The 20789-nt window shown below is 41.0% G+C and overlaps 1 protein-coding gene across 1 annotated transcript in view; it reads left to right on the top strand.

Annotated features, from left to right (window-relative positions):
- Window positions 1-11970: 11970 nt before the first annotated feature.
- Window positions 11971-20789, top strand: part of LOC147631854 (Clathrin adaptor complexes medium subunit family protein) — a 50733-nt gene continuing 41914 nt past the window's right edge. The window contains exons 1-7 of the mRNA XM_086808409.1: window positions 11971-12135; window positions 12865-13111; window positions 13201-13295; window positions 14120-14323; window positions 14447-14563; window positions 14912-15040; window positions 15174-15300. Of these exons, the coding sequence (XP_086664535.1) occupies window positions 13054-13111; window positions 13201-13295; window positions 14120-14323; window positions 14447-14563; window positions 14912-15040; window positions 15174-15300 (730 nt within the window). The 5' untranslated portion in view covers window positions 11971-12135; window positions 12865-13053. The remainder of the gene's footprint in view (window positions 12136-12864; window positions 13112-13200; window positions 13296-14119; window positions 14324-14446; window positions 14564-14911; window positions 15041-15173; window positions 15301-20789) is intronic.

Raw genomic sequence — 20789 nt, 5'->3', positions numbered from 1 at the left:
TCAACAGAAGGACATTTTAAATATTTAAAACTTACAGAAATATATTTACAGAGGGGATTTATTTATTGTATTTTAAAAAAATTTACAGATTTGAATAGGAAAGGATACATTATATTCACTAAAAAATTCACAGATAAGGGACTTTTTAAATAGGCCTTGAACGCACATGATATAGAGGATATACATATAGTGACCCCCCCGAGGAAAAGATATAGGCGAGAAGAGAGCTTGAGCTCTTGCAAGCACACACACACACTCAAACAAACCCTAGAAGAGAACACACAAGGTGAGAGGCTACAAAATCTTCTTCTTCTTCACACAACAAAAGAGGTCTACAAAGAAGATAAAGTGATTAACACACATAATAGAATATATACAAGCGGTCCATAATGCGAACACGCTCACTGGGGTGGGTAGGTGTGGACTAGTCGGTGTAGTCTAGTTGTAGAATCTCTGGCGAAGATATGTCCGTGCCAGCTACCAAACCCGCAAGTGATGTAAATGTCGAATGGTCACACAGGAGGCGCCTCATGAGTGTCAACTCATGTTGAGCTTAACATCTCAACACTCCCCCTCAAGCTCAACTCCAGCTCATGAACTCAAAGCATATCTCAAAATCTATGAAGCTTCTCAGCTCCCAAGGTCTTTGTGAAGATGTCAGCGACCTGATCCTATGTACTGACGTAGGCCAAGTTGACATCGCCTGCCAAAACTCTCTCCCTTATGAAGTGGTAATGTACCTCAATGTATTTCTTCCATGCATGGAAAACTGGGTTCTTGGCCAACTGTATACTGCTAAGATTGTCACAATATATGACAACCTTTCTCTCCACATGCAACCCTAAATTAGCAAAGTAGCTTGCGTTACCAAGCTACCTCACATGCTATCACCGCAACTCCTATGTACTCTGCCTCTATACTCGACAAGGCAATTGTGGGCTGCTTCTTGCTGCTCCATGACATAGTAGCACTCCCGAATGAAAACATAAATTCACTCATAGATCTCATGTCTGAGATGCTACCTGCCCAATTTGCATATGTGTACCCATATAGTTTCAATGGTACACCTGTTGCATAAAACAATGCATAATCAATAGTGGCCCTCAAAAACCGAAGTATGCATCACACACTGTCAAGATGTGGTTTGCACGGAACCTACATAAACTGGTTCTCTAAGCCAACAGTGTAACTCAAATTTGGCCTACTGATCGTGACATAGATCAAACTCCCCACAATCTTTTTGTACATAGTGGGATCCTTAAACACATAACCTGTATCCGAACCCACTAAGCTTGCCATTTCGATCTAATGACACTGAGATTGGATTACAATCAGCCATCCCATACTTGGACAACATGTCCAATACATACTGTCTCTGAGGATGGCCAAATCCTATCAGGTTTGTGAATGACCTCAATTCCCAAAAAAGTAGCGCAAATATTCCAAATCCTTCATCTCAAACTTCCTTTTGAGAAGACTTTTTGCATGCTCAATCCCGTCCAAGTTGTCACCCCCTAACAATAAGATCATCTACATATATGGTGATGATCACAATACCCTTATCACTCTTGCGCACATACAAAGAGTAATCTGCATTTGCCATATAAAAACCAATAGTTATAAGATACTCAAAAATCTTGTTATGCCATGCTCGTGGAGCTTGCTTCAGCCCATACAAAGCCTTATGAAGCTTACACACATACTCCGAGTGACATGTATCCTCAAAACCAGGTGGCTGATCCATATACACTTCTTCTTGCAAGTCACCATGCAAGAATGCATTCTTTACATCCATCTGATGTAAAAACCATCCTTTTGTTGCAGCCACCGCAATCACAGCGCTCACAGTTGCCATCTTCGCAACCGGGGCAAATGTCTCCTCATAATCAATCCCATGTGTCTGCGCATATCCTTTGGCTACCAATCTAGCCTTATACTTGCTTATGCTATCATCACTTTTATGTTTCACCTTATACACCCACTTCTTATAGCCAATAGCTTTCTTGCCTTCTTGAAGCAATGGCACCAAATCCCAAGTCTCATTTCCATACAATGCATCCATCTCCTCATCCATAGCTTTCTCCCAACACACATTTCCAATAGCCTCATCAAAACATGTGGGTTCTACAACCTGCACAACATTTACTATATAAGCATAGTGATGTGCCTCGTAACCATCATAAGTCAACCTCTACACAGGGTTTTTTGACTCTTCTAGATCTTCGTAACTTTGCATTCATGGCTTCCATATAGCCTTCTTCACACACCAAGTGTCCTCATTGCTGGAATCCCAAGCTCCTCATCAAGGCTCATCTTCGAGCCACTAGACTCTCCATCAACAAGAAAATGCCCTACTATAGAAATATCAAGCATACCAAGGGGCTCAACCACTTTCTCTTTGCCTTTATGTGATGTACCAACAACATTTCCAGGACTAGTATTATGACGCAGCCTACAATTTCATGGTCTATCAATAGAACCACTGGATGAAGACTCTCCTAGTCCACTCAATGACTGTGATTGTTGACTTGCATTTTGTGTAACCACGTTTCCACTTACATCAGCCCCAACCTCATCTTTTTCAATAGCATACCAGCTACTCATCTCATCAAATACAACATCCTTGCTTACCCTCAATTCATGTGTAGCAGAATTATCTCTTTTGCTCAAGGGAATACCCAATAAACACACATTTTTCTACCTTTGGATCCAGCTTGGTATGCAGCTCATCTAGCACATGCACATATGTAATACAGCCAAAAACTTTTAAGTGAGACAAATCAAGTTTCTTGCCAGTAAACTTCTCCTCTGGTGTTACATCATGTATGGCTGTAGTAGTAGGAGTCCTGTTCATGATATAAAGTATTGTAGACACAGCCTTAACCCAATAGCTATGCGGCATATTCTTGTCTGCCATCAATGCCCGTGCTATCTCTGGAATGTGTCTGTTTTTTCACTGAGCATCTCTATTTTTCTGCGGAGTGCCTCTACATGTAAATTGTCTCTGAATGCCATTCTTTCGTAAGAATTTAGAGAACTCACTAGAGAAGTATTCTCCCCCTCCATTTGAGCTTAGGCACTTCACATGCTTTCCTATCTGTTTTTCAGCCATCACTCTGAAATTTTGAAAATGAGTGAACACTTCACTCTTCTCCTTCATGAAATACACCCACACTTTCCTCGTGTAGTCACATCAATGAATGTTACGTAGTACCTGCAGCCACCCATAGACATAGTCTTCACAGGACCCCATACATCTGAATGCACAACATCTAGTACATTCTTGATCACATTTCTGTCGTGTGGAAATACATGCTTTGTTTGCTTTTCAAATTGACATGCTTCACATACTTTCTACATACCTTCAACTTTAAACTTAGGCAGCCCTGTCACAATTTCTTTAGTCTGCATAGACTTCATTCTTTGCACATTTATATGCCCAATTCTTTAATGCCAAATTCCTGTATTTGCAACAACTCTTGAACCATTTGAAAACATGGCAGCACTCACTTCAGGCATATTTACATTCAATGTAAACATTCTGCCCACTCTCTTGCCTTTTGCAACCAACCTGTACTTATCTTTAAAGTCTTCTACATAATAGCCATCAGGGTTAAACTAGATTCTTTGTAATGTTTGGAACATGAAGTACATCTGCAAGGTACTTTACCTTATCATCCTGCATAGACAATGGAATATCTCCAACATAGGTAATCGGTTGAGCAGTGTCATCCCCTGTTTCAACAAAACCTAGTCTTTCAAGACTCTTCATTTCCTTGAACCACTCACCATGACTTGTCATGTGGTTCGAAGCACCTGAACCAACATACCTTACATGCTGCTACATCATTTCCAGACACAACATTAACCAAATGTTGCATAAAAAACAACCTCTCATTATCCTCATTAGTTATGCTAGAGGATGCATACTTGTTTTGCTGCACTTTTCCTCATTGTTCTCATTATTTATGCTAGAGGATGCTAGAGGATGCATACTTGTTTTGCTGCACTTTTCCATTTTGCATGTCACTATGCTTCTTATAACAATCTGCCTACATATGTCCAGGCTTACCACAATAAAAACAACCTCGTGTATCGTTATGCTGCCATTGCCAATTACCACGACCTCATTGACTCCCCCTACCTCTAAACTGGCCTCTTCCACCTATGTGTTATTGTTGCAAATCCTGGGACTGTTACTGCTGCTGACTATAATTTTGATTACCTGTTCGGCCACCGCCTTGACCACGTCCACAACCTCTACCTCGTCCCCTACCTGCACTTGTGTAGAAGGCCTGCTGCTTTGAATTGTTTTTGTTTTGAGAAGACTGTTGATCTTCACCCAAATTCTTATCTTCAATGATCAACATTGACACCAAATCTGTGAAGTTGGGAATGTTCTTCGGAGTCTGAATAGACGTCTTGAACGCCTTGTATTATGGCCCAATACTACGTAGAACACACTTCCACCTTATCATCATCAACAGAAACATCAATTAATGCAAGAGATTCCACAATGCCCTTGATCTTCAAGGCATAATCATTCACAAACATATTTTTTTCCTCCACAATATGAAGCTCATTCTTCAACTAAATCTTTCGTGCCTTGGTGTTAGTTTCATACAGCTTCACCAAGGTATCCCATGCCTCCTTAGGTGACTTGGCATCCTGTATATGCCCAATCATAATGTCCTGTATACTAATAGAAAGCCAATACATGACTTTCCTTGCTCCTTGATTCCAATCCTTGAATTCTTTTACATCTGCATCAGTTGGATAAATCTCGGGTATTATGGTGCCTCCTCATGTTCACCTTTAATGTAGTCCTAGTAACCTTTTCCCATCAGGAAATTTGTTAATCTAAATCTCCAAGCATGGAAGTTATTCATCGTGTTCTTGCTTAGGCATCACCTGCCTTAGGATTAAGTTAATCATGTCATTAGAGTGTGCTTAGTGTGTTGATTAGCTTCTTGTAGAAGGTACCATAAATCTTAACATGGTATCACAACCATCCCTCTAGAGTCCCACGAGCCTCTCCAATCTTGCCACTCCATTATCATTAGCTTAATAAATCTTTATCAGCACTAATCTCATCTCACTAGTGAGACTTATCTACAAGCTTATCTTCATCTCCTTCATGTGGCTGATATTGCAAAGCTCTTATCTCTCCATCCTCTTAGCCATTGCCCAAGAAATCCTAGTGGAATAAGCACCTCAGTAGGGCATTTCACTACACCAAAGCATTCAACGTTTATTGCCGCGTCCATTGCACGAATCTGCCATCGCCATCCTAACTCGAAAAACGAACCATTCACTGTGCATAATTCAAATTGGCTTTAGCCCTTTTGTAAGTTGTTACTAAGCTTACAAGGACTTCATAGCTTCAATCTTAAGTCATTTCATCAACTAGATGAGGCATAAATGTTAAAAAACTAGTTGTTGCAGAAAGCACAGATCTGTCCATTTTTGTGGGTTTTGAGCTAAGTTTTCTACATAGGACACTTGTCCTCTCACTGATTGGTGTAAATATTCCCTTCAACACTTTCACATAAATGATCAATTTGATCCTCCAAGATTAGCCTTGCTAATCACTGGTTTTTAGCCTTAACCATTAAAGGGTCATTATCACTGGTTTTTAGCCTTAACCATTAAAGGGTCATTAGCAGTACTTAGGTGAAATTGGGGATACAACTAAGCAATTAGGGTTGCATTTAGTGTGTACATCAAAATCACTAATTTTGCATTGGGGATATCCTTAGGAAGCTCTAGAAGAAAAAATTAAAAATTAAAAGCACTTGTACTACTTGCATTTCATCTTGATTAAATCGCTGATTTTGCATTGGGGATATCCTTAGGAAGCTCTAGAAGGAAAAATTAAAAATTAAAAGCACTTGTACTACTTGCATTTCATCTTGATTAAAGCACCCGCATTTATCAAGTTGTACGAGAATAGACACTCTGCCAATGGAAGCATCATAAGCTCTTTGGTGAGATCTTCTCATTATAGCAACTTTAACAAGCATCACTTTGCATGTAGAGAAGTTTAATGGAGGGGTTCCACACCTAGGCTACACAGTTGAAGTACCTTCTAATGCATAAGAAATTGTGGAAAATCATTAAGAAAAATGTGCCAAATGAACCAAGTGAATGGTGGGTTGAAAAAGATGAGCAAGCATTGTCACTCATTGGTTTACGCCACATTGACTCTAAGGAACACGCAAAGGATGCATGGAAGACATTGAATCTCGTGTTTGGAGCTAAGGCAAAGAACTAGGAAATTCGCTTAAAGATTGAGTTCTATGGTCTAGAAATGAATTTTAATAAAGATTTGGCTTAGTTTGTCAATAAAATGTAAAGCATCATGACCCAGTTACATAGCATAGATGCTAAGATTGGAGATAAAGATGTAGTTGCAATAATCTTAAAAAACATGCCAAAGGAATACAATGCATTTGTCACAACCTTGAATAATCTACCTAAGCCAACATTTAATGGATGTGTTTTCTCCGTTTTGGAGAAAAAGAGAGAATTGAAAGGAAGAAATCCCACCACCATATTTGATGGATGTGATTTCTCCCTTTTGGAGAAAAAGAGAGAATTGAAAGGAAGAAATCCCACCACCATATTGAGCATGCATTGTTCAATAAAAAGCAATGTGAAGTGTCACAATTATGGTAGGAAAGGACACTTTCAAAATGAATACAAGTTCAAAGGCAAGCCAAAGTGTAACTACTGCAACAAGTTTGAGCACAAAGAAGAAGATTATAGATTGAAGAAAAGTGAAGGCAACTTTATGGGGGCTACTTTGACCACCAAGTACGAAGAGATCCCCTAGTGATCTGCTCTTCTAAGGAGCAAGGAGGCAAACACCAGCACTACCCTAGCCATTTGTTGTAAAAGAGGGGTCACCATATGAGTAGACACCCATTTTATCATTTCATCTTGTTTGTTGTGTGTATCTACCCGATCACCTAAGAGTAGTGAGTTGAGCACATAGGGGGTAATAATTGTTGTAACTCAATCCGACCACCTTGAGTAGCCCAGAGATATGTCACCAAGGGGGGATGTTGAGAAGTGTGATGCCATAAAGCACATGTAGAGGCAGGGAATGAGTAGATGAGCATGAAGCCATATGGGAAAAGTGGATTATCCCACATGCGTGGAACAAGAAAAGATGTACTCTACCCATATAAAAGGGGTCGTTTTCAAGCAATGAAAGAACAAGTACATCTCAAGCTTCTCTATAATTACAAGTTAATCTATCTTGCAACCTAATTAGCTTGTGATCATCAGTTTGTTTCACATACTCTTATCATGACCTTGCTTAGGCAGCATCACCCACCTCAAGATTAAGTTAATAATATGTCATTAGAGTGTGCTTAGTGTGTCGATTAGCCTCTTGTAGAAGGTTCCATGAATCTTAACACGATGGTGGTTGCAGTCATAATCTACTGTGTTTAGAGGCGGTACTGATCCTGAGTGATCATACATGGATATTGAGTTTCGAGCTGAACAAGGTGGTTTAGAAGTAAACCCAAGGCTAGGAGATGATCCAAAGAGATCAAAGGCAAACCGCAGGAAATGATTACACTCAAATCTTGATTTTAATGCAAGTATGGAGTGCCTAGTAGAGTTAACTTGATTATTCTATTGTTAGGCATAGCTTACTGTACATGCACGTGCTTTCCAACAATCATCACCTTCCTCGTCACAAAAAGGAGTGCTGATACGGACTGATTAGCTGAGGTTTATACGAGAAGAAGAGTGAGTGTTGATCTAGAGTGATTAGACGAGTCTCTTAGCTATGCACTAAGATGGAGTACTTGGGGGTGGACCCTTCATATCCAATTGACATTGTGTCAAATATGAGTGATGAATTTATTGAAACAAAAAGTGGTACTTTATTCTAAACCGATATTGGCTATTGGCTTTAAATGAGCTCAAATTTTATGGAAAGTCACAAACCTTAGGTACATATTCTATATAGAGCCTTGAACTTGTCAATTTGGTGCGTCGAAATCATTAAGATTGTTCAATGTGTAGTTGAGTAAGGTGTGGAAGTGTTTTCACACTATGCAGCATGTAATGAGGTAGATCCACAAAATATTTAGGCAAGTTCTTAAAATGAACTTTGCTATTTATATTCACACTGAAGGTTGAGTCTAAGGCTACTATCATGGCCTAGTAGGACTCATAGATAGATACTAAATCGTAGTGTTTAGAGATTGACATTATCGATGATTTAATGTCATTGGATCAACACGATTTGATGACCTGATGTCATTATTGTTGATCTAATGTCATTGGATCAATTTGGTGATCTGATGTCATTAGATCAACGAGGATTTGGTGCTGAAATGCCCCAACATTTGTGCTATAATGCCAAAGGTCAGAGGTCCAATCTAGATGAGTGCTTCATAGTAAGTAGCTTGAGCATCTTGTAAAAGATGGCTCTTTTAAATATTTCAACTCATGAAGAGTATATCAAGGAGTACAGAATTCCTCGTAAACATGTACAAAGTTGCTAATGTGGCGAGTACGGGGCTAGTCATGCAAATTAAGGAAAGATTTGGTATTTGTTATACAAACAAGGTAAAGTGTACATAGTTCAACTTTATTAGAAAATACGTCACCAACAAAAATGAAATTGGTACTAATTTATGTTTATAATACTTCTATGAAGTCTATACAAAAGGCCTTGTATTCCTTATTTGTCTCAGATGTAGTTGGGCAGTATATTGCTACCTACTAGTAGGTAGTGCATTGCCACTGTAATGAGGAGGTGACATATGCTAGAGTTCATAGTGGTACTAACTACAAATTGGAGGAGTGATGTTTATGTCAAAACAATCTTGACGTATAGAGATCGAGTTTGTTTGCCTATCAATATAAGGTGTGTTGGAGGCATGCCTAGACCACACATCGTAGCATATGTATATACAACCCGGTTAAACGAGAAAGGATTTCTTATTTATTGCTTTGTAGTGAGCCACTATCCATGGTTAAGAGTGGTTTACGATCTGTTTGTGTATTGTTTGGCATGGTAGAGGTGTGTGGTGAGCCCACACTCTAGAAGTGTGTCTAGATAATACTACTAGCATTTAGATGTGAACATGGAAAGCCCATATACATCCTTGCCATTTAAGCATTTTGGTATTAAACCCTTGTATATATATTGCTTTACAATTTGATATTTTCTTAAGGCATGTCTTAGTGTCTTCATTGGTAGAGAGATGATGATGTATTAGCATCCTTGACAGGCCAGTGAGACATAACCTATGGGACCTAGCAAGAACACCACATAGTCTCCTTTGAGGGATGAGAGTGTCCAGCTCTTATGCATTTTGTCATGGTTTCTTGTCTATGCTCAAATAAGTTTGAGAGAGAGAGAGAGAGAGAGAGAGAGAGAGAGAGAGAGAGATGAATGTATTTAAAAGACTTGATGGGTTTATGTGACCAAAAGTAGTATAAGAAGTCCATGGAAATTTAAGCCATGGAAAACTCAAAAAGAGACTATCTATCTATCTATCTCAACATCATAGTGATCATGTCAATACACAATAGTGAAAACAACATCATAGGGATTATGTCAATACACAATAGTGATCATATGGATATATGTGAGAATACACAATACAAGGTAGAGCCTACGTGAGTATGAGTGAAAGAAGTAGCATCAAGAGGGGGGGCATCCTCCTCATCCATCTAAAATATCTAGATACATGTGAGAGTATAATTTAAGGTAGCATCAAGAGATGGGACATCCTCCTCGTGCATTTAGAATATTTGGATAAATGTGAGAGTACAATACAAGCTAAAGCTTATGTAATTATGAGCGCAAGTATTACAATGAAGAGGGGGGATATCTTCCTCATCCATTTAGAATATCTAAAATAGGAGAGTCCATATCTGTCACACTAAAAAATATCCTTGATTTGAAGCTATCGCATGGAAGGATGGAGGTCCAAAGGCTCGTGGACGTTGATTGCATTGTAGTTAGTGTGGGCTCTGTCTCAAGTTGACTCGAGGGTAGTGTAGTAGGTGGATCGGTATAGTGTCTAGTTCTCCTAGGTAGATCCTCGACCTCTAATGCCTCTCGAGGTCAATGTATGGTACTCTGTGATAGACAAATGTAAAGAGTCCTTGAGCTAGGCTATGCTCTCTTTGAAGAGGAAACCTCTATGTCTATGAAGCTCCATTAGTTTAAGTCCCATGCAACACTGGTCAGGGAAGTTGACGATCCTAGATAATGGGCTCAATCTCTCTAAAAAAAATCTCCCTAAGATAAAGAGTGAGAGAGGAAAAAATAAAATAAAGAGAGCTCATAATAGTATCTACTAGAGAAAAAAAGAAAAAAAGAAAAAAGAGAGCTCATATTACCATCGACTAGAGACTAAAAGGGTCAATGAGGCCCAAAAGACACTACCTGTAATTCACATGTAAAACTAGATGTCAAAACAACATGAAAAGAAAAATAATAGGACATGTAGATCCCTGTATATATAATATAGTAAGTAGAAAAAAAACAAATTGATAAGAGAGAGAGAGAGAGAGAGAGAGAGAGAGAGAGAGAGAGAGAGAGAGAGAGAGAGAGATTAATGGTTATAAAAGACCAAAGGGTCTATGAGACCAAAAGTGTTTTATGTGTCCATGAAAAGTGACTAAAAACACAAGAAACCCAACTAGAGACGAAAGAAAAAATAGCCATGTAAGTGCCTATTCACGTTAAATTGATTTGATAGAAATAAGAGCATCCCTTAAGAAGCTATGGTTGGAACTTAGAAGAGTTTTGAACCTAAGGTTTCCTCATTATAGCAAGTAGCATAGGGAGCCAAGAACCCAACTTGTGAGGTAAACTAATCCATGTGTTGCTTAAATAAAGCTCATATAAAAGTTTATAGTAGGTAACAGAGGTAGTCGTGAACCCACTCACTCTGTCACGACAAAATTAAGAAAAAAAGTTTGTTGTGTTATCACCTTCCTTTCTTGTTTCTAGTCGTGGAGCTCATTCACGACATTTGCCTTTTTTTGGGGTTATTTTTTTGGGTGCACTAATCTTTAACAACAACCTCCATTGAGATCTTCAAGTGCAATAACTTGATCGACATCTTCATCTAAGTGGGAACACATAGAACTACGGGCATGCCTACCAGCTCTGTCAAAGAAAGGCATCATCTAGATCCTCTACATATCATGGAGAAGAAGGCAATATTGACGACTTACACAAAGCAACATGGAGCATCAATATCTCATAGAGGCACGCTTTTGTCCATCAAGCATGTGCTTCAAAGCTATCGTCAGCCACATGAAAATGTGATTAGATATGTGTGTGTGCATGCATATTTACTTATATATTATATTATTACACATAGATAGTGGAGGATTCAGGTTAAGTTTTTCTTTATTTCAATGTTAAGGTTTCTTTGATTCAATGTTGCTATATACTTGAAACCAAGACAAAAGTATGAAATCAAGATTACTCATGGTTTAAGAAAGAAAGAGAAACAAACCTCATATTGTATCATATTCGAGCTAGCACAAACATTAATTAATTAGCATCCTTACGGGTGCTAATTAATTAATGTGCCCCTAAGGTTTTAATTAATTAGTGAATGTAACGAAAAAAAGGGTTGACCGTTCGTTGCTCGTTCGTTCGCATCGCTCTCTCTCTCTCGTTCGCATCGCTCTCTCTCTCTCTCGTTCGCATTGCTCTCTCTCTCTCTCATGCTACCCTTCATTGCCCGTTATCTCTCTCTCTCTCGGGGCCGCTTGTCTTAGCTGTAAGTCATGAGGCTGAGCCCTTTTTATACCCTTCATTGAGGAAGTTATAGGAAGTTTTTGGACTACGCATTTTTTTTCCTATTTGCTAAGGTTTCTAGCACCCTTTCATCCTAAGGTTTCTTATTGGATTCCCTCCATCCTTTAGCAAAGAAATATTTTGGTCCCAATATATATATATATTTATTATATCTCTTGCACTTCGTAAGGATCTCTTCCCTCGTTAATTAATCAACGAGGGAGACGTATACATTTACAGGTACATATATACATCTACGTATACAAATTTATGTGCGCTGGGCTATTTTCCGCATCTACACAAATCGATCCGAAGAAGGCAAACTACGTCGTACAGAGGTACGGATTGTTACATTCTGCACGAATGGTAAGAAGACTCACTGCTTGGTCTCTTCAGCTTTTCGATCAGAAAAATTAGCTCTCTAGTTAAGTTTCTAAATCCAGATCTAAAGATTTCTATAAACTAGATAAACTACATGATTAGTTGGAGCAGCGCTACTATATATGGGGGTATAAGTGGGTCAATGCAGCTGGCATCATTTGGGGATTTGATTTGTTGCCTGCCTTGGCTGCATTTAAGGGAAGAGGGGGTTTGCATCAACCAAACACGTGTAGCAGGGGGCATGCACAATGTTGCCCTATAATCTAGATGTTATGAATAGTGGGGGGGACACAGAACCTACAGGAGACACCTGCTGTGGCAGCATAATGGCCCACCTGTTGAAAGGGTAGACCATACAGAGGCATGGCAAATTGCAAGCTTGACATGACTGGGGATTCATGGCATGTCTAACAGTGAAGCAGGACAAAGAACAGTTGAGCATAAGAGGTCGATGTTACCCCGGGATTGAAGGCATCTCTAACAGCAAAGCAAAGTGAGAGGAGTGAAGCAGGAGGGCTGGATGTGAGCCATGTGCCACATTCTGTGACAGAGCAATAGTCCTCCTTCTGCCCCTCAGTCATGATTTCAGGAAGGGCAAGTTTGCTGAGGGCAAGGATTGGTCTTGCATGTGCAATTGAATGGTTTTATTGTGACAGTTCCATGTCTTGAGCATCTCTTGTTTGCAGGTAGAGTGGGACTTGCATGCGATTCCGTCTGAGTGGATGCTCGTCAGATGCAAGCTTTCAAGAGTTCTGAGCCGTTTTAAAGGTCACTAGGGGACAACAACACTTGCTTGCTGTGGGAAAAGGGCCACAATTTACTGAGATAACAAAGCAAATCCCGCACTTTATGTGTGTTTCTTTGAGTTGGATATCATGATCTCTCAGTTTTTTGTGCTGTCATTGCGTGGGGATAACATCATTTTTCGGGATTGTAAGCATCAGCACATCTCTTCAGCTTTTCACTTTGTCTTGATGGCCACTTTAGACAAGGTCTAATTGTTTTGTATGAACCTTTTGCAGATCGTGCTGATGTGCCTAAAAGCAGCGCAGAAATATTTTTTAGGAAAGTGAAGTTTTGGAAAGGTGAAGAGGGAGAAGAGGCCCCACCCGTATTTGTAAGTCGTTTATATACCTGTTTATTCGTTGACATAAGCAGAAAGATTGGTTGCGTATTACACTAAGTGTGCACCACTAGGGTCCTGATAAGAAGTCCGGGTGCATGGGTTATGTTTTTTTAGATGATGTAGTTTTCTAGATACTCTTGAGCCTGAGCCTGAAACATGCACACTCAACCTATACTATCACACGAGGTTCTCATGCATGATACAACGGACAGTCTGTCCCTCTGCATGATGCATGAGAGTTTTGAATTGTGAACCAGAAGGTTTAGGGCCTTTCCACACTTACGGGCGCTGGAGGAAAAGGGATCATCTGCCATCAATTAATGATAGGAGATTTCCTTCATCCAAAACCCCATCTGTCAGATGGGGGCGGGGTATGATTTGAAAAGTCCCTTAATGAGTTTGCAATTCCCACTATTTCAGTGCAGTCAAAGAGAAGAGCTCTTAATGTTGGTTGTGGCAGTTCTACTGGGGGCTTTGGTAGCAGTGCACAGGTCACTGGTGGACTTGCTGCAAGGTTGAGCAGCCACTTGCTGGGCTGTATGGGCTGTATGGAGGGTGCTGCTGGCCAGGATAATTAAGTGTACAACAGATATCCTTACATGTAGCGACGGTGATCTTTACCGGTGGCTCTAACTATGTTAGTTATTAATTGGAGATGATGATAAGAGTGATATACATGTGATTCAATGGTAGGGTCACAAGAGATTCAATGTGTTTAAATATAAGCCCAGCTCACAAGAAGAGGTGGTTTCAGACCTCTTCTCTGATGCTTTACAGGTCAGTCATGATGTAGGATCTGTTGGTTGTTACTGCAGAATGTGGATGGAGTAAACTATCTACATGTGAAGGTTGCAGGGCTGCTGTTTGTTGCAACATCAAGGGTAAATGTATCCCCTTCTCTTGTACTCGAGTTGTTGCAGCGTATCATCCGTGTGGCAAAAGACTATCTGGGTGTGCTCAATGAAGAGTCGTTGCGGAAAAATTTCGTGCTAGTCTATGAACTGCTAGATGAAACGATTGTGAGTAACGGTGGCATTATTATCTTTTTTTTCTGGCCTATATTTGTGTCGGTTTCTCATGTGGCTTGTAAGATTGTATCAGAATGCATCCTGGTTGATGAAGTGTTCTTTTTGGTGTGAAAGGATTTTGGGTACCCACAAACCACGTCCACAGAGGTTTTGAAATCATATGTCTTCAACGAACCTATTGCTATCGATGCTGCAAAAATCCCAAATCTTGGCGCTGCCGCCATCTTTATGGTGAAGGCCAATTTTTTTTCCTTCTATAGTTTCAGACCAACTCTTGATTTGCATGCTCAATTTTTTTTTTTCACTTTGTTCTCCCCTTTTTGGTCTGCCTTTGTAAAAGGTAGGTCTAAGTAGTGTGCTCAGAGAACAGCTCAAAAGAAATTATTGTGGGCTCAAAAATATAAAGAATTAGTGGGCTCAAAAAATATAAAGGGACTAAAATACAAGGGATAACTTAAAATATATCAAGAGTTCTCCCTTTTTCTTTTTTCTTATCGCCCCCCCCCCCCCCCCCCCCCTCTCTCCCCCCTCCCAGCAAAGGCAGGCCCCTTATAGATAATTTTCTCTCCTTTTTTATAGCAAGGTTCAAAGCGAATGCCTGGAACTGCTGTCACCAAATCAGTTGTGGCCAATGACCCTGGTGGGAAAAAGCGCGAGGAAATCTTTGTTGATATTATTGAAAAAATAAGTGTGACCTTCAGCTCCAGCGTACGTGTTTTGATTCAAGTTGCATCTCGTGTTACTTATGTAGTTTTGGCTTAGAAGCTGCTGTGGCCTATGCCTGGTACAGTATGGACATGGAGATGGAAGAGATGTTTCAACCTTTGTTTTCCTTTTCCAGGGCTATATCCTAACATCAGAGGTTGACGGAACTATTCAAATGAAGAGCTACTTAACTGGTAATCCGGAAATAAGGCTGGCGTTGAATGAGGACCTCAGCATTGGTAGTGGGGGTGGTTCTAGCTATGGTAAGTATTCATACACCTCTTCCCTCAATTGCCTCACTAGTCTTTTCTCCTTTTCACTAGCATTTTTTTTCCCCTCCAAACACGCAATGTTTCTTTAGAAATCGCTCAGGCAGTTATTAGCATGAAATAAGCCTTAGACATTAACAATAAATGCTTTGAATTGATTTATCACACTAGCTAATCACCTCATTTCGAATGAAGGCATCTAGTTCTGCAATGCTTAGATGCAGTAAAGAATTACTAACAAATACCACTTGCCTAAGAACCTTAGCTTCTCCCTGCCTTTAGTATGGTCCAATATATCATTACTGCTTCTTATGCTGTTGTTACTCTCCTTTCCTTCATCAGCTTGTGCTTCTTTGCACTCTTATAGAGCTGGCACTATCAACCAAACACATGAATCCACAAGCTCAAGATATTGAATCAGATTTTGCGCCTCCACCTTGCTCAAACTTGCAAAGAGCCAGGACTGTTGACCAAACCCATGACACTGAGCAGCTCAATTAAAGCAAAGACACCATGGCAAGCCTCATATCTGTGGGCGACTTTGCCCACTGGCAAAGATCCAGGACTATTCAAATTTCACCAAATTCATGAAACCTACAAGCCCAAGCGAGGACTGGACACTGACCTGAGGCTTTGAGCTCAAAACTCTGGTGTGGGAGACTGCGGTCGTGGCAGTAGCTACGCATACTTTGAAGATATCATGCTTCAATGGTGGGCTCCCTCTTGTCCCATGGATGCTATGACATACAACTGTAATGGGTTTGTGGTTTCATTTGGATGCTGGGGTGTGGCTGTTTCATGCTTTAGACCCTTGTGCGTCTACTCTCTGCTTGCTTCATTTTCTCGTAGGCCATTGTTACACTTCTTGCTCAACTTGAGGTTGAGCTGGTGGAGAAGCTGGTCTTATTCTCATCTGGGACTGGCCACTAAGTTGAAATCGTTTTATGTTCGTAAGTACTCGACAAAAATGCACAATATCTTAGGAGAGGTAGACTACACCAAAAAAACACTAAAATCAAATCAGCTGAAAAAACAGCTCATATCAAAACCTAAGCATGATTCTGTTATCAAGAAATAGGAGTAGCTTGAAAACCCCTGAATTTCTGGTAAAAGTCAGGCCCAAGACAGAGCTGAATTTCTGATTTCACCAATATCATAAAATCAGACCCAAAAGTTAGGCTTAATTAAGTTCTTAATATGCCTATTAAATCCACAATTTCGCATTGTAGAAATTGGAAATTTTGTTGGATGAAAAATTTAGTCAACACAAAATTAATATATTTAAGCCATCAAAGCTGAGGTGGAAAGCTCTGATACCACCTGAAAGATGCACTTGATATATTAGGGTTACCTAAGGATCAAACCAACCAACTTTAGCCTGCTAAACACATCACAGTTACTTAGATATATCCAAGACCGAATGAAAGGGGAATGGCAAATAGAAGAGCCATTCGGAATTGGCATGAGTTATCTTCGGTACATCAAGTACGAAGCTTTTTAGGTTTATGTTCGTACTACATGCATTTTTTCAGGCACTTTGCATGGATTGCCTCACCATTGCATGGGCTCAGTAAGAAGAAGGCAGTCTTCAAATGGACCGTCGATGAGAAAGAGGATTTCTTTCGCCTCAAGGATGCCATTATGAGTGGGACAATGTTAGTCATTCTCGACTTGGAGAAACTTGTTCTGGGTGGAGTGTGATGCATCAAGAAGTTGCATTGGAGCTGTCCTAAATCAGGAGGGACTTGCCGTAGCTTATGAAAGCCATCGTTTGCATGATGGGCATCTATGAGAAGGAGTTGTTGGTTGTAATTCATGCCTTGACTATTTGGAAACACTACCTTCTTGGGGCTGATTTTATGGTCAAGACAGATCATCAAAGCCTAAGGTACTTCTTGACGCAAAGAAAGCTTTCGGAGAAGCATATGAGGATGGCAAACTTCTTGTCCATATTTCATTTTCATATTATGCACACTCTAGGAAAGAAGAATGTGGTGGCAGAGGCATTGTCCAAAAAGCCATATGTGGCTGCAGTGTCTGTTGCCTCACATGGGGACTGGTCTGCCGTGAGTAAATTGTAGATATGGACTGATTTAGTGGTGGGACATGCACATGCCTCTTATGTGATCAAAGAGGGGTATCGCCTGAAGGATACCTGCCTATGTGCTGTGTCAAATATGAGGCAAAAGGTCATTGATGAGTTCCATGCTTCTTTGTATGCAGGACATAGAGGTATCATACCTATTATGCGCATGATTGAGCACTATTTCTTTTGGCCAAGTATACGCAAGGATATTGAGGTATATGTATGTGCATGTATTACATGCTAAAAGGTCAAGTTTGACAGCCAAAAGGCTCTAGGTTTGCTTTAGCCATTGTCTATTTCCTTGTAGTCATGGGAAAGTATTGCAATAGATTTTACATGGATTTGGCTCGTACTCAGCAAGGCAATAATGCTATTTGGACTATTGTTGACAGGTTTAGTAAGCAGACACACTTCTTCACGATCATAAAAACCATTAAGCCTGAGCATATGGTCAAGATATTTGTGGCACAAGTGTTCAAACACCATGGTATGCCTAAGTCTATTGTGGGGAATAGAGATCTTAGGATTACAAATCTCTTTTGGAAAGCTCTGCTTGATAATATGGGCACTAAGCTCGACTTTTCATCAGCTGGGCGAATTCAGCCGTGTTGGATCTCCTCAAATGCTATGTTGTAGATCAAAAAATAGCTTGGGAGAAGTATCTACCGCTAGTAGAGTTTGCATACAACAACATAGTGCATTCCTCCACGGGAAAGGCCCTGTTTGAGATTGTATATGGCAAAGTGATATGCCACCCATTCTATGCACTAAGGATGAGATCTTTGTAGTAGATGAGTATGCCAGAGATCTTGATGTTGCCTTTGCACAAGTGCGGACAACCTGTCACGTGCACACCCGTGCCAATGGCATAAATCTCAGCATATTCAGTATTCCTTGGTTTAAACAGCATTTAGGACATGGTTATTACAGGGTCTTATGTGTTAGCAGTTGTCATGTGCACAGTGTGTATCTACCGTGTGCTACACACACACAAGACTAGCTTCCAGGTTTGGGGAAGCTTGGAGCTAGGCAGGTTGATTGGCGAGTTGAGTTAAGGATAGACTAACGGGCGGGCACCCAAGTATGGACTGGCGGGCTTCCAAGTGTGGACGCCCGATGACCGGCCAAGAGCCTATAAAAGGGTGGCCAAGGTTAGTCATTAGTGCATAGAGTCTCGCGTGTCTTTGTGAGAGCTCTATGGTCAGGAGCCTGGATCTAGTGCGGACGTGCATCTGCTTTATGCAGCCAAGGCCGGCAGCAATCTCGAGGCCCGTGAGGGTAGCTTCGTGGCGGTATGGAATGTCACGAGGTAGAGATTGGTCGGTACGTCCATCTAGTTAGCTGAGCTCGTGGTTCGGTGGGGACAGCCAAGACTTGTGGGCTTGCCCACGGCTGTCAAGGTTGGGAGGTGAGTCAGGCTTGCACCCCCTTCATGTTTGTTTGGTTTTGTTTGTAGGTTTCGAGTCTTGTACCAGGAGCGTTCTACGAGGTGATCCTATGGGGATTTGACAGTGGTATCAGAGCAAGCCTCGAGAACGAGCAAGTCGGTAGGTAGAGAAGATGAGGTCAAAGAAAAGGTATGAGTTCGAGAAGCTGGCTGTTTTTCTGTGTATACTGCTGTTTTTTCAGATTCAGTATGTTTCTTTGCATCGTAAGAACCCATGATGGGGATTTTGGTCTTGTATGGGTTGTTTGCTTTGCAAAGAAGGAGGACTAGATGTGTTTCTTGCAACTGTATGAATAGTTGAGAGAGAGAAAACGAAAAAGCCAGCTGGCTGTTGTTCGTAAAAGAGAGAGAGAGAGAAGTGACGTCAGGGTGTTGTAGCGCAGCCCTGAAGCTTTTGTGCGCAGCCAGGGCAGGTGGTATACACAAGGAGTCGCTGGCAGGCTGGTACTCGCAGCCAAGTAGGCGCATAAAGCTCAGGCGGCCCGTTGTATTCGCAGTAGGCGCAGGCGCACAAGTTTGTGCTTTGGCGACCGGTTGTATTCGGCGCAGGCGCGCAGGGTAGTAGGTGGCAAAGCCGTATGCAGGCGGCCAGTTCCTGCGCAAGCGACAGCGTTCCCGAGTGGATGGACGGGTGGCAGGTGAGCGGTACTACGTGCTGCAGGAAAACGCAAAAAAAAAAGCAAGGTTGCCCGTGGTTTTTTTAGCTTTTTTTTTTTTTGGAAAAAAAAATCACCTATCCTTTTAGCGTTTTCATCTGCGCCTAAGGGTTTTATTTAACCCACACTTTAGAAGAGGGGTTTAAAAAAACCCACTTATTGCTTTGTAAGTGTTTTTTTTTAAATTAAAGAAAATCAGAATATATATGTATGTATATATATATATATATATATGTACATATATATAGATATATGTACATATGTACATATATATATATATATGTACATATATATATATATATGTACATATATATATATATATGTACATATATATATATGTACATGTCATGTGCATCACAGATGCGGCAAGCAGATAAAGACTATGAACCAGTAGAAGATGGACATGGAGCAGGACTTGGAGCAAAGCATGGATCAGAAGGACTGTCGGCTGGATGGAGGATGACATCAGCAACACCAGTGGGCTGTCGGCTGCAGGACAGAGGGGTGCTGGCAGCAGGCGCATCAAGAGGTCCAGTCGGCAGCATTTAAATGGAATTAATGACTTATGAACTGGCCGACCAGCAGTCGGCCAGTTTCTCATGCACTCCAAGGGGCTATAAATAGCCCCCTTGCTCTTTGTATTAGGCATTCCACCCACTAGGGGTGTGAGTCAATAGGAGGTCCCATAGGGGACAGAATTTAGGGTTAGGAACCTTTTTATGAAGGCAGCCCATGGCTGCAAAGATCTGTACCTTTTTTGTACATAGTATATACTGAATTTCCAGCACTTCTCACTCTCTCTCTCTCTACTCTCTCTCTACCTGCGTTTTTGCATCAGATGGTGCGTTTTTGCATCAGAAGGTTTCCAAGAGTGTTTAGGGCTGAAAGAAGACTACCCAGAGCTTCCGCGCGTTACATTGGTATCAGAGCATCAGGCTCAGCCAAGCTAATCACTGATTCAGTCCCATATGATGGTGTACAGGTCCAAGGTACAGGAAAGTACACGGATTCGAAGCCCAAGGCGGGAACACAGAAGCGGGAAGAACTCCCAGGAGGTTTGTTGGTGGTGTTCCACAGTGCCAGATGGGGATGGCAGTTCCGTGAGCCAGATGGGTTCTAAGGGAACGGTCCCAAGGGAGGTTGATCCTCCAAGGGTGATGTGAGAGTGCCAGACTCAGTTCCAGGAACGAAGACCAAGACGGTGTTCAGAGTCAGGGCAGGAATGGATTGTGGACTAGAGGAAGACCAGATGCATAGATCTTCATCAGAGACAGAGTGGTTTGGAGAACAGAAC

This window comes from Cibotium barometz, chromosome 14 (genome assembly GCF_041138505.1).
Source record: "Cibotium barometz isolate CiBa-2024 chromosome 14, ASM4113850v1, whole genome shotgun sequence".
NCBI lineage: Eukaryota > Viridiplantae > Streptophyta > Polypodiopsida > Cyatheales > Cibotiaceae > Cibotium > Cibotium barometz.
The sequence above is the reverse complement of the archived record's forward strand: the minus strand, read 5'-3'. Positions and strand labels throughout refer to the sequence as shown.